The 13882-nt window shown below is 41.4% G+C and overlaps 1 protein-coding gene across 4 annotated transcripts in view; it reads left to right on the plus strand.

Moving 5' to 3' along the window:
* The window catches only part of NUP93 (nucleoporin 93), a 76423-nt gene extending 62658 nt beyond the window's left edge, over nucleotides 1-13765 (plus strand). For all 4 annotated transcript variants that reach the window (XM_077184972.1, XM_054640713.2, XM_077184971.1 and 1 more), the window contains 12 exons: nucleotides 32-197; nucleotides 977-1070; nucleotides 2148-2339; nucleotides 2567-2693; nucleotides 2806-2878; nucleotides 3205-3249; nucleotides 4738-4854; nucleotides 5476-5594; nucleotides 7460-7577; nucleotides 7951-8034; nucleotides 8740-8868; nucleotides 13532-13765. In XM_077184972.1, coding sequence (XP_077041087.1) covers nucleotides 32-197; nucleotides 977-1070; nucleotides 2148-2339; nucleotides 2567-2693; nucleotides 2806-2878; nucleotides 3205-3249; nucleotides 4738-4854; nucleotides 5476-5594; nucleotides 7460-7577; nucleotides 7951-8034; nucleotides 8740-8868; nucleotides 13532-13642 — 1375 coding nt within the window. In that variant the 3' untranslated portion in view covers nucleotides 13643-13765. The remainder of the gene's footprint in view (nucleotides 1-31; nucleotides 198-976; nucleotides 1071-2147; nucleotides 2340-2566; nucleotides 2694-2805; nucleotides 2879-3204; nucleotides 3250-4737; nucleotides 4855-5475; nucleotides 5595-7459; nucleotides 7578-7950; nucleotides 8035-8739; nucleotides 8869-13531) is intronic.
* The last annotated feature ends 117 nt before the right edge of the window (nucleotides 13766-13882 follow it).

The raw sequence follows: 13882 nt of genomic DNA on the forward strand, positions 1-13882 counted from the left end.
GTCTTTTCCTTCCATCTTTTCTATTCCTTAGATTGTCTCCTGCCACAGAGAATAAACTGCGTCTTCACTACAGACGAGCTCTGAGGAATAACACTGACCCCTACAAGAGGGCTGTTTATTGTATCATTGGTCGTTGTGACATTACAGACAACCAGAGTGAAGTTGCTGATAAAACAGAAGATTATCTTTGGCTAAAAGTAAGTCTGGTGTTGGGGTTGTGGTGTTTGGTTTTTCTTTTTGTAAGAGCAGGTCTAAATGGTACCATATTTCTCCACTGCTCTGCTACCCTTCCTACTTCTAGATCTGGTGTTTTGCATCAATGGTAGTGCCTGTGACCTGACCTTGAAAATAGTGCAGGGCTGGGAACCTGAATCGCAGGGCTGCTCTGTTTTCCTCTGTGCTATCAGGTGTTAGTTTGGGTACAGTTGTCTTTGGAAGTGTCATGTTCTTCATTTGACACTGATCTTTGTCACCTGTTATTGCAAACAGTATTAGCTTGCTACAGTGAGGATTCTTTGAATTCTCCTGGGCGGATGTCTGAAATGTCAGTGTGAATTGACCAGACACAATGCTGTCAATGTCTCTGAAGTCCTTACAGTTTTGGCAAGGGCATGATAGATACTGGTTGGTACCTGTTTCTCCTCTTTATCAGAAAAAGGGTGGTAGAATGATGTGTTTGTCACTATTGTATTTGTGGCAAAAAATGCTGTTTGAGAGTGTTCAGAGTCCCAGCATCAGAGTCTGCTGGCATGGATGGACACAGAACCCTGGAGTTATATCTGCATGGATTTCAGCTGCTCCTGCCTTAGACATCTCTGCTTCCTAGCAGTGGATGGAGCTGATGTTGTGACTAGATGCAGTTTCTAATCAGTTGGTCAAATCCAAGGAGGGGCTCAGATGGAATGAATATCTTATAAGTGCATTGCTTGTGCAAGGAGAAATACCTGTGCTTCTCTTTTTTGGATGTGCTTTCTAGCTGAACCAAGTGTGTTTCGATGATGGTGGCGCGAGCTCCCCGCAGGACCGGCTGACGTTATCACAGTTCCAGAAGCAGCTGCTGGAAGACTATGGTGAGAAACCACAGAGTGATGTCTTACCTGGGGCTCTGCTTTTCTGCTGAGGGCACTTTCCAGTTGTTATTACACAAACCCCAGACTGCACAAAAACCCTGCAGCTCTCCACTAGTGACAGGCATCTTCTCTCCATGGACAGCCTGCTTCCCTGGAGTTGTGGCAGATTTCAGTAAGACATGATGAATGAGTCCCATGTTTTTCCAGCAATCCAGAGTTAATATTCATCTGTGAGCAACACTGCTGCTGTTTCTACTTTATCCATTAATTGTGGGTTGCTTTCTCTCACCATAAGTATGCAAAAGTCCTTTAGCAGAACTTCCAGCTTTGGAAACAGAACAGAAAAGCAGTCACTACCTAATGTAGGCATGTATTTCCAAGCTTTTCCACTGTGTGCATCGGGTGTTTATTTTTCCCTTAAATGAGTATTTCAAACAAATTTCTGGGAGCCCAAGTCACAATTCCTTCCATTTCAGAAGGTTTTAAGAACATCCACAGTATACATTTTCCTGTAATTGTCTTCCAGTCAATCAAAATTAAGTAATTTGGAACTATCCAAAACATACTGAGTTTGATTCTCCATGGCCTTCTAGTTTGTAGTACTACTCACACTCAGATAATCTGTGTGAGATAAAATGTGTGGAGAAGAAAGATAATAAGCTACTGTTGGTGTCACTGAGTAGGAAAATCCAGGTTTTTAACATTATTTGTACCACTTGGCATAAGTATAAAAGAAGACAAAAAGTTGTCTTTAGAGAATCTATCACAGTTGATCAGAGTTGATGGTTTGTTGTCTGAAAAGAGCAAAGGAACTTTTCTGAGTGACTGTTTATTCTGTTTCACTTTCTGAATATGTCTTTATGCTGTGGTCCTTCATGATAAATCTGCAGTGGCAGAGTTGTAGGTGAGCCACTGATGTGTGGTTAGGAATTCAGTTTTGTGTGCTGTGATTGATTTCAGCTGGCACCTAATAAACACTAATGATGCACTGTGGCAGGCAGAGTCCACTGTCAGTCATGTCTGATGGCAAAATCATGAAAATTATGTGAAAATGCTATGTGTTGTGTTTTTTTTCAGGTGAATCACATTTTGCAGTGAACCAGCCACCGTTTCTCTACTTCCAAGTGTTGTTCTTGACAGCACAGTTTGAAGCTGCAATTGCTTTTCTTTTCCGGACAGAGCGCTTGCGCTGTCACGCTGTTCATGTTGCTTTGGTCCTGTTTGAGTTAAAATTGCTCCTGAAAGCATCTGGGCAGAGTGCACAGCTATGTAAGTCTTATTTACTTTACAGTAAAGGGATATTTTCTTAGCTCTCAGAGTACCCTCTAGAAACTGCAGGTCTGTGTGATTAATCAAAGATTTATCAGAACAATTTCATACTAGTTAATTGTTTCAGTTGCATTAGAGCTCTGGATCATGGTTCTGACTAATTTGAGATGAAGATCAGCATTTTCCTGACATCAGATTCTCTGACAGTGCTGTTTCTGACATTGCAGTAAGCCATGAAGCTGGTGACCCTCCTGGTGTCAGACGTTTAAATTTTGTGCGGCTTTTGATGCTTTACACCCGTAAGTTTGAATCAACAGATCCAAGGGAAGCTCTGCAGTACTTTTACTTTCTCAGGTAGGAGCCAATATATGTCTTTAGATATTCTCCTAATTATTACTGTTTCATTATTCTTATCTGGAAAGTTCTCAGAAACAGAAGCACCTTTCTCCCTCTCTCTGTTTTATAGGAACGAGAAGGACAGCCAAGGAGAGAACATGTTCTTGCGTTGCGTTAGTGAAATAGTAATTGAAAGCAGAGAGGTGCGTTTGGCCACGTTTGCCTTCCTCAGTTAAACTGAAATTCATTTCTTCTTTAAAATCTTTATTAGTCAGGACAGTCTTAGAGTTGCTTACTCTTTCTACATGATGCAGACCCAGATGAGAGAAGATCTTGCAATGGCCTTATGTTTAAGACATTTAATTGTATATTTTTGCCTGCTATTTAGTTACAAATACTTTTTATATTGGTCATGGTTTTTCATTCCATTATTGTGTCTTTGTACTTAATAACTATGTTATGAAATATGTGCAGTTGATCTCTATTTTTGTTTCCTGTTTTTTCTTACTTTACATCTATGTGGATATAGTTTGACATGATTCTTGGAAAGCTGGAAAAGGATGGTAGTAGGAAGGTGAGTTCACAATTTATATTTTATATTAAAAGTACAACCTATGTATGATTTCCTATGTATGATTTCCAAAATAGTCATGAGGCTATTTTGCTTCTCTCTGTTTTTCACTAGCTAAATTATTACTTTGTTTGAATACATTCAAGTTCCCCCAGTAGGAGATCCTTTTACAGAATAATCCGTGACCTGCCCTAACAAAAGGCAGGTCAGGAACTGCAGGGCAAACTATGTTCCTCTAGACAGCTGGTGTAACTGAAGAAGCAAATGGCATCAGATAACTTTAGTGGGATCAGAATTTTGTCTTCCCAGCAGGAAATGAAGTTTAGTTTAAGTAGGTGTGTGAGAGTGTTCTGTTAACTGAGGTGTGCATGTGAAAATGATTTATGACATCCTCACTCACCTCACAGAAGAAATGTATTGCAGTTCTTGAAAAATCCTTGTAATTAAAGAAGCAAGGGCTAACAGACCACAAGCATAGCCACAGCTGATCTGACCTTCATACAGGTGAGAGTAAGTACTGGATCAAAGTTCAGCCATTTTTTAGATGTGACAGATCTTACTTCCAGTGTAAAAGCAGTTTCCTAATAGCGAAATGTAAGATTACACAGTCAGAAGATAAAGGAAACCTTAAGGTTTTACCTGCAAGCAGGAGAGTGCATGCAAATGATGAAAATTTTAGATAATCAATGAAGTTTTTTTGTTGGCTGTGACAGCTTTGGAAGATTTCTTTGTAAAGCAGACTGCAGAATCATTTACATCTTAATTTTAAGATTAGGGCTCATACTGCTGTCAAAAATATAGGAGAATAGTTATTTCTGGCAGGAATTTCTTTTAGATGTCTTTATTTTCTCATTTCTAAAGCAGTGAGATTGCATACAAGAGAACAAGGTAACTTGATAATCGTCACAAATATTTTGTTGTTTTGCACTTTCTTTGGTGCGAAACCAACAATTTTAGCTTTAAGATAAATTCTTCTAGATGATATAGTCTCATTTTTGCATCCTCAACTATAGTAATTTCCAGGTGTTCTTGACTCTTTCATGTCTTTTATTCTACATGCTTATTATTTGTTTTAAAATTCTCGTTGCCGTTTCATTTATCTGTGTGAGATTTCATTGGCAACCTATCATGCCAGCATAAACAAACTGCATCCCTGGAGCCCTTGGAATGCTGTGTGCTGAAGTCTTTTGTGTTTTCTTCTCTGTGTCATCAGCAATTAACAGCTCAAACTCTGAGTTATTTTATCTGGGTCATTTTGAATGAATTAGAAACCAAGGATGTCTCAGTGCTGACTCCATTTAGGAGAGAGTCCCTCTTGCAAGAGCTCATTCTATTTTTAATGTCTCATTTTTGCACATTCCCATGGAAATGTACAGGCTATTCCAATCATAAGCCAACATGTAAAATATTCATTGCCTTGACAGAATATTCTGGAAAGTTTGAACCTTCTGATTCCTCTTTTCTCTTTTCATTTTTGTCTCACCTCTTTAGCCTGGAGTGATAGACAAGTTTACGAGTGACACAAAATCCATTATTAACAAAGTGGCTTCTGCAGCAGAAAATAAAGGATTGTTTGAGGAAGCTGCAAAACTCTATGACCTTGCAAAGGTACATTTCTTGTGGGCTGCCTTGTATACTTGGTTCACCTTTTTTCCTTCCAAACAGTCTACCTGTGATTAGGAGGTTAAATTTCATCTCGGAGATTGAATTGCCCTTATTCAGGCAGCTTATTTCTGCTGCTGGAAGAACAGAATAGGCTGCATGAAGAGATGTTTTAGTTTGCACATCCAGATGGATTGCACTCCAGGGATTCTGATTTAGGACACTGTGGTCCTGATCAATGTGCTCTTTTGAAGAGAGTGCCCCACACATGATTTAATTCAGTCCAGTGCAGTTATTTACCTGGAGTGTACTCTTCCAATTTCATAGATGTTGAACTGAAGTCTAAAATTGTTGGTCTTTATACTGAGTACTCTTGTTCCCTTTGGAAATAGAGGTGGATACAACCATAACCACTGTTTTAGAGGAGAGCTAGAGGGAAATGCCTTTTCTTGTGACCCAGCAGCATTATGTTGCTTGTAGCTAATATGATCTTGACTCATTATGGGAGGGAAGTGGCTCTGGGCTTGCAGTAGGCACCACTGCATGAGACTTTTCTGCTTTTTCAATGAGATTAAAACACCATGTTTCATCATGCTCCTTTTATTTGTGTAACTTTAATGCCAACAGAACCCTGACAAAGTTTTAGAACTGATGAACAAGCTGCTCAGTCCAGTTGTTCCCCAGATCAGCACTCCCCAGTCAAACAAGGAGCGTTTGAAGAACATGGCCCATTCCATTGCTGAGAGGTAAGACTCAGGTAGGGGCAGGACTGGGTGATTCACCTCAGCATGACCTGGGACTGTCAGAGCTGTGGGTGTTAGTTCCTGCCATCTCTGCAGGCTGGACTGTGGCATCCACAGCAGTATATTTAGAAAGACAAAGAAGAGGTCAGAATTTACCCTGTCCTGCTCATGATGGCTTGCAGTACTGAAACCAGAAATCTTCAGGGGCAGGTCAGGTAAATTTGACAAGAAGTTTTATCTGTAGGTGAAACAGGATTGCCAGCTGGAGATGGAGTCTGTTAAGGAACAATAAATATCATGAATTGTATGTTTTATATTGTTTTTAAAGCAAAATATTGTAACAGTTGTTGCATGCAATTCACTTGTTTGAAATAGTATTAAGAGAGAGCTGCAACTCAGAATTACACCCAGTAATTCTGAGTTGTAGCAATTGTTCAGTAGCTGTCTGAAAACTGTTGCTTTAATGAAGGCTAAAAAGGGAGTATTTAAGATGAACTGTGTATGGCTAATGCAAGCAGTGGACCTCATTTCCACAGCCTGTTATATTAATGCCAAGTACAGTGTGGTGTCCAGAAAGAAAGGAAGCAAATGAAAGGAATGTCCCCTGCCATGTCTGTATAGTAATTAGGGTATGTGCTTGAGAGACATCAGTGCTCAAGATTCATTAGCAGCTAGAAGTGAGGAATAACCTGATTCTGAAAAGCTGTAGTTGCAAAATATGTCCATGATTTTTTTAAATTGTTCATCTTGTCACAGTCACTGCCGGGCACAATCCCTGTGTTTTACTAGAGCAAAATGTGGGTTCCTATGAGAAATACCTTACTGGTTTTTATCAATCATTGAGCTGCAAAGAGAATAAAAATAAACCAAGCCCACTTGCTGGCACTTTGAAATTGGGAAGACAAATACAGAAATGTTCTGATTTTCATGAGACCCCTTTGCCTTTCTTCTTTTGACAAGTGGCATTTGCCAGTCACTCCTAGTCAGCCTTTGCTTCATTTGGGCAGGCTGGCATCAAGTGAAAATTGGTTCTGTATTGACTTGGTGAGAGACTGATTTGGTGGCAGACATTAAAGAGAATTAAATCTATGGCTTGAGTTAAAGCTTCAGCAAAGGCTGTAATGGGCTTTTTTGCTTTGCTACATGCTTTGATCTGTCTGAAAGCACTAAATACTGCTGTGCAATAATGCCACTTCACAGCTGCAAACCTGGGTGATTGCAAAGCCAGAGCAGTTCTGACTAGCACATCTTCTTGCCAGTTAAATGTAAGACAGGGCTTTTCCATGTGTACTGTCCTGATGACAGTGCTGTAGGGATGCAGCATTCCTCCTGTGTGTTCTTGTGATGCTTTTGGAGCAGGGGAGACACCCAACAAAAGGTGAAACAGCTCCTTTGTGCCCTCATGCAGTTAGGAGTGAGAGCAGGCAGCCCTCCAGTTCATCCCACAGCCAGTGTAGCTCCTGAGAGTGTGCAGGAACTCTTAATCCATCTTTTAAGTCTTAACTTCTTGCCTGAAGCAGGCAGTTGTGCTGGAGGATTGTCTGCTGTAAAACAGCGTGTTAAACATGCTGGTACAGAGCTTGCCTTGCGGGTCTCTGCTGCCTGGCACTGTTTGCCCATGAATGTGGGAAATGTAAACATTTTAAAGGAAACAAATGCTGGATTTGCAAAACTGGAAGTGATTAACAGTGTTTTTAAAAAGCCACAACCTGTGAAAATTCTGCCTCCTGGTTAAGGAAAATGAAAGCTGTCCTTTGTTAAATGCCCTCTGCCCTTGAGTTTGATGTCTCCACTTCCAAGAATTGCAAGGGCACAGTTATAAACGGTTGCCATTTTGCACAATAAAACTGTCACACAATTTCTTTCAGGTACAAAGCACAGGGGATAAGTGCAAAGAAATCCATTGACTCCACGTTCTACCTTCTGCTAGACTTAATCACATTTTTTGATGAATATCACGCTGGTCACGTTGACAGGGCCTTTGATGTAAGTTTTAAGAGTTCTGTTTGAAGTGTAACCTTCCTAATGCCCTTGAAAGCCCAGAATGTCTCAAATAACATCACTTTAAAAATTTTATTTAATGAGTTAGAAGGGACTGCAGTGTTACAGGAATTTAAAAAGGTGTTTCTTTCCCGTTGCTTGATAAACAGGGTGATCTTCCTGGAGCTATTTTGTAGACATGGAATATATTATATTCCTGTGCTCAACAAAGTGAGGAGATAAACCAGTAAATGACAATGAAATGAATTGTCTTGAATGGAAACAGAAGTATTTCATTAACATTCAAAACTACACTTTATTAATATATGGCACATAGAATGCTGATTATCTGTCTTGATTCCTGCTTTTCTTTTTGAAGATTATTGAACGCCTGAAGCTTGTACCTCTTAGCCAGGATTGCGTCAAGGAGAGAGTCGCTGCCTTCCGGAATTTCAGCGATGAAGTAAGTCATGTCTTGGGTTTAGCTTCCTAAAGCCTTTTGCTTTGTTAAAAGGATCTTAAAACCTTGTCATCTCATCATTCTTATTCTTTAGCAGAGAAAAAGGATGAGATTATTTTGTTTCATACAAGTATACTCTTGGCTTGCAGCTTTTTCTTCTTAATGCTGCTCTTTTGAGCACTAGAATTCCCTACCCAGAAATCCTGTCTCCATTTTGAAGAAAATATCTGTGGATGTGAGTCTCCCTGAACTTACTGAGTTTCATTCAAGAGTTCAGAATATTGAAAACTTTTAACTTGCTGGTAACTTAGTTCTTCCGTGCTCTTAATGGTCACTAAGCATTTGTAGGGTTTGTTTCCTTCCCTCTAAATTACAGGATTTAATGGATTTGTGCATTAGCAAATGAAGCATAGTGTAAAGCTGTTACTGCTCTTGAACTGTTTTAACTGGAGGGTGACACTTCTTTTTTAGGCAGTGGTTGTGTGTATTTGGGTGCTTTGGGTTTTATCTGACCTGCTGCTATCAAACATGAAGGTGCAGCCATTGGGCATGTCTGTCTCAGAACTCTGGGTAGAGTTTCTCCTGGATGATGCAGTCATGCAGGGGTAACCACCTATGACTGTTACAGGAATCTGTGTAGTAAGGCTCATAGTTCTGTCAACCTGCTTTTGCTGCAATGTGTCTTTTTTTTCCCCCTCCTTTGTGTAGATCAAACACAATTTATCTGAGGTCCTGCTTGCAACCATGAATATTTTATTCACCAAGTATAAGAGGATGAAAGGCACAAGCCCAACCACTCCTGCCAGACCCCAGAGGGTAATGGAAGACAGAGATTCGGTAAGAATATAATTCTCACTGTCTGACAGGTTTTCCTATATCCTATTCTCTGCTGGTTTCAAGAGATTGGGCTTCAAGTAACTGGGGATCTCTAATGGTCTTGGTTTTGGCTTGCTCAGTTACTTAAAGTCTCAGTTTCCTGAGCTTGTCCAGTTACTTGGTCTCAAGGCTGGTCTCTGCCTTCAGCTTTGTGTAAAGAAAGGTTGGAACTGGATGATCTTTAAGGTCCCTTTCAGCCTAAGCCATCCTGAGTCTATGATACTGCTTTAAATAACATTGAGTTAATGGAAATATTAGATCTATATTCATCTCCTAGCAAGAGAAAACAAGTGTCCACTTTGCTTCTTAGATAGTAAAGCAAATGGCAACAGTGCAGTGTCTCTAGGATGTTGATGGTGCTGCCTTGACAACTGAGCTGTTGCTTTTTAAGCACGTGACTGCCACTCCTTTCATTTGAGTAAGTGCCCATTTCTGCTAGAAGGGCTTTCCTTGACTCTTCCCCTCAGCTTGCTTCTGTAGTGACACAGGCCAGCATCACTAAAAATGTACTTCAAGAACACATTTTCCAAGTGTTCTTGGGTGAAACACCAAGATGCTGGAGTACATCCTCTTGGTGATGGCCAGCATTGTTCTGCTGCCCCTGCAGGGAGTCGGCAGCTTGCAGCAGTGCTTGGTCTGGCTGCTGTTGGAATGCATGACCACAGTGGGTTTCACTTCACTGCTCCAGATGCTGCAGAGGCATTTCCCCAAGCCACTGATGGGAGCCTCCACCTCCAGCAAGCTGCAGAATAGGCAGCATTTAAATGGCACAGCCAGATTTGTGAGCACTCACCTGCTAACATGAGGGGTTGAGCACAAGGGTTCACAGCTTAATTCCAGCCAGCTTTGGTCTTGTAACTCTTTATAAGTTAAAGCTGCTGCAGGCACTTGAAACCAAGGCCAAACCATTCATCCTGTCTTAACAGATTAGAAAATAAATATCAACTCCTTTTGAGAGTGAAAAACCAACTTGGGCCATAGCCAGCTTTATTCCAGGCTTTAGTCAGCTACAGAAGTGCCTTTGATCTGTATATTGTAATATTGGTAAAAGTCTTAGCAGCATTTTAAATTACATAGAAACATAAAAGGCTTAGGTAGTGGTACAGTTTTTGTCTTGGGGCACAGCCTACGAGAGCTACAGGATCCTGCCTCACAAGGGTGCTTGTACTCCAGATCAGCAGCACTGGAGAAGGGTGCACACTGCTTGGGCTTCTCCCACCTTAAACTCTGCATGTGTGAAGAAGTCCCAGGCTGACACAATCTGTTTCTACCTGCTGTGTGTCTTCAGGAGATTGGCACTGAACAAAGAATGCCTTAGCTCCTTGTTTTCCAAGTGAGCTGGTTGTTTTGATTTTGTGATTTCAGTCTTATGCCTCGTGTAGCAGGATTTACCATCTCCATAGGGGTGGAGTGCTGTCAGGTGCCAGCTCAGGATGAATACCATGGGCTGATTGGGGATGGGTTTAGCAGCTTTGCTGGCAGAGGTTTGTGTGGAAGGAGGCCACCATATACTGTATCCTATCCACAACGTGCTCAGTGTGACACCACTTCATAAACCTGCTCTGCACTCTTGTGTTATCATAGTTGTTGAGATGAACTGATGTTGTACCTTGCTAAAAACCCTTGAAAGTTTTCTTTATTTCAGGATTCAAGTTTTGTTAAGCAAGCTCCAGGCCCTGTGGTGGGATCTCGTGGCAGCAGGGTGGCAGTGATGCTGGGAGCAGAGGGTTTGAGTCACAGATCTCTGGCTGCTGAGTGCAGTACAAGCTGTGCTTTGCCATCAGAGGGGACAAGTGTCCACTGCCTCTGTGTCAGGGAGGGGATAAGAGAACAGCTGTGTGACTGGAGTGTCACAAGGGAGCATAGATCTGCAAATGGAGGATTAGCAAGAGAAAAAATCTACCACTGTGTAGCTCCCATCTGCCTAAAGGTTTGCATGTGCAAAAATAATAGCAGGCATGGGCTCATGGAAGGTAGGGTAAGAATGGCTTTACATGTATTGCCCTTTTTTCTTACCCTGAAGAATTTCTCCCAAGAGTGCAGGAGCAGGGAATTTAGATTGTTTCACTTGCGAGGCAGCTCAGGCAATTTTAGTGGTGTGAAGAAATGAGGGCATTACAGATGTGGGGAGAGAGGTATTCCTTCAGCAAAATCTCATTCACCTGGACAGAGATGGCAGACATGAGCTTCAGCAGGCTGTGCATGACCAGAATTTGTCTCCTGAACTTCCCTGGAGAAGGGCAGCTTTTCCATATTCTCTAGGGAAGCAAATCTGTGGGGAAATCAGACCCTTTCAGAAGCTTTAAGTCTTGGCACATTGCCCAGTAGACAATGCAAGTGAAAAATTACCTTTCCTTGAGCAGGTCTTTGAAATCCCTGGCTTTTCTTCAGATCCATCAGAACAGGCAGATTCAGATCCCTCTGTTCATCAGAAGAAAAGATAGTTGCTGTTTGTGAGGCTTATTCTACATAGCAGGGAGCAGCATCCCCCAGAGAGGAAATCAGAGCCCTTGAATCTGCCTCTGGTGCCAAGCACAGCTCTGCCAACCACCCTGAGCAGGATCCTGCTGCCATGGGTGGGACTTGAGCAGGAGCAGCATGGAGCTGGCAGGATGGAGGGGAGTAGAACTGCTGGAGCCCCCTCAACCCAGTAATGCTCTCTGCAAAACATCTCCTGTCCCACTTTGGAGGTGGACTAGAAAAGATCAGTTTTGGGGTCAGAGCTGGCGTTTCTGCACTGTGTTTATTTCAGAATGAAATCACCCAAGCTGTGTTTTAGGTATTTTTTTCTTTAATGTATATAATTAATTAGTTTTGGGAATAAGGGAACAAAGTCCTGTCCCACTTGGCCTGATCCATTTTGTCAGATTTCAGGCAGAGATTGCAGGGAGCCCAGCCTGCAGTCCTGGAAACCATGGCTGTGGTGACAGCCCTGGCCCAGATGCCGTGAGTGCATGACAGCAATGTCATAGGCTCCTCACCCCAGTCAGGGGTGGTGAACTCTCTGGAGCAGCCCAAAGGCATTATCTTGGCAAAATTAGGTCATGAATGGAATGGAATTAATTTTTTTTTAATTATCTATGGTCTTATTTAAAATTGCAAGTAACTGTAATGTTCATTAAGTAATTACAGCCAATAGAACATCTAGCCCTCCAGGCTGCTCTTAACCTCTGCAAACCTCTGTTTGTTCTTCCCAAAGTATTGGTTTGATTTTTGAAAATAGACCAGCTCTGGTATCATTGCTACTGTAAAGGTAAAGAGAACAGTAACTTATACCCCTCCTCAACCTTTCTTAGTCATGGTGAGAGTTTTTGCCTCTTAATCTCTTAATACTTTAACTCCAAAGTCAGACACCTTGACAAGCTTTTTTTTTTTTTTCATCTACCACCTGTTTTGACCTCCACTGAAAAGCAGCAGCTCAGATGTAATTACACAGCCTCACTGTCTGACACATTTGGGAGCAGGCTGGGAGACACTGACTGGAGCAGAATGAGTGATTTCCAGGCCACCTTGTCCAGTTGTCAGTCCACTGGTGGTGACTGATAGCTTGAGAGAGAAACTGTCCTGGGAGATGTTGGCAATTAGGTCAGTCTAGGGAAAACTCTCACAGCTTTCCTATTACCAGCCTCCAGAGTTTCTCTGTGGCTGTTGAATAACAGACTGGTTTAACAGCACCCTGAAAAAGGCCAAAGAGGCATCAGGAATGGTGTTTGTAACAGTTCCCAGCCATGGAATGGGCTTCAGTCACTTCTCAGTTTGTAAGTTCCTGCTATCAGATTTACCATCCACACACCAACAGCAACCTAAAAACCTTTGGCTTTCCCTGAAGGCAGTAGATGAAAGCAGGATTTCAACAGTTGGATCTTCCAGTACAGTAATTTTGAGATGCTTAATATTTAAGAAGAAACACCTGTTAGCAATCAAAGCAGTCTGAACAGCTTTCTACAAAGATTGGGGTTTTCTCTATTCTCTTGACTCCTAGCAGTTATTGGAATGAGTTTCCTTTTACTTTAATAACAGTTTTAACAAGTGAAACAAATTATTCATGAAATCCTTTAGCTGTTCTGTAGTCTTCTGCTGTGCAAGAAGGGATTTGGTTGCTTTGGGCAAAGGTCTGAGTGTGCTTGGTGCCTCTGCTTGTGTTGTGTTATTGGCAGGAAGAGCCTTTGAGCAGATTGCTATGTTGCAGGGTGATGCTGGAGATCTCCAGGTGTGTGTGGCATCTCTGATTCATTTCTAGTGCCTCTGCTTTGAGAACATTAATGCTGCATTTCAACAGGACCAACTTTGTTTTGTAAGGTTGCAAGGAATCCTGTTGCCCTGGGAAAGCCCAGTTCATGCAGAAATTACAAGATTGCTGCAGTACAACAAAGGCCCACATTGCTGAAAATGTTTTTTCTTGGGTATTTTCAAATAAGACAGGATTAGTTTTTGAGCAAAAGGGTAACTTGACATGCTTTTAATGGTTGGAAAAGGGAATAATTGGATTTACTTCGAAATGCAGAGGCTCCTTTTCTAGAGAGCAGCTCTGAGATAAAAAGATTACATGTGTTTGTTTGAAGAGTGTTGTATGGTACCTTTTTTTTATACTAAAGTAACTGTACTTTGTTTTTCTCTTTTTTAGCAACTTCAGTCTCAGGCTCGGGCACTGATAATGTTTGCTGGGATGATCCCATACAGAACATCAGGAGACACGAATGCAAGACTGGTGCAAATGGAGATCCTTATGAATTAGCAGAGCAGCTTTGGCTGGGGTGCAGCAGCCTGTGCCTGTCTTTAGTACGTTCAGAGGGCCCATGGGACCAGTGTCATTTTGTATTCTGTATTTTTGTTGACAAATAAATTTCTTTGGTTTTGATATTTGTTTTTGACATTTTAATTTTCACTGATTCTTGTGTTTTTATGTTTTTATTACTTTTATTTTCAATTGGTTTGCATTTAGAAATTCTTAATTAGTTAATAGGCTATGCAGAAA

Source organism: Agelaius phoeniceus, chromosome 12, assembly GCF_051311805.1.
Source record: "Agelaius phoeniceus isolate bAgePho1 chromosome 12, bAgePho1.hap1, whole genome shotgun sequence".
NCBI classification, from domain to species: Eukaryota; Metazoa; Chordata; class Aves; order Passeriformes; family Icteridae; genus Agelaius; species Agelaius phoeniceus.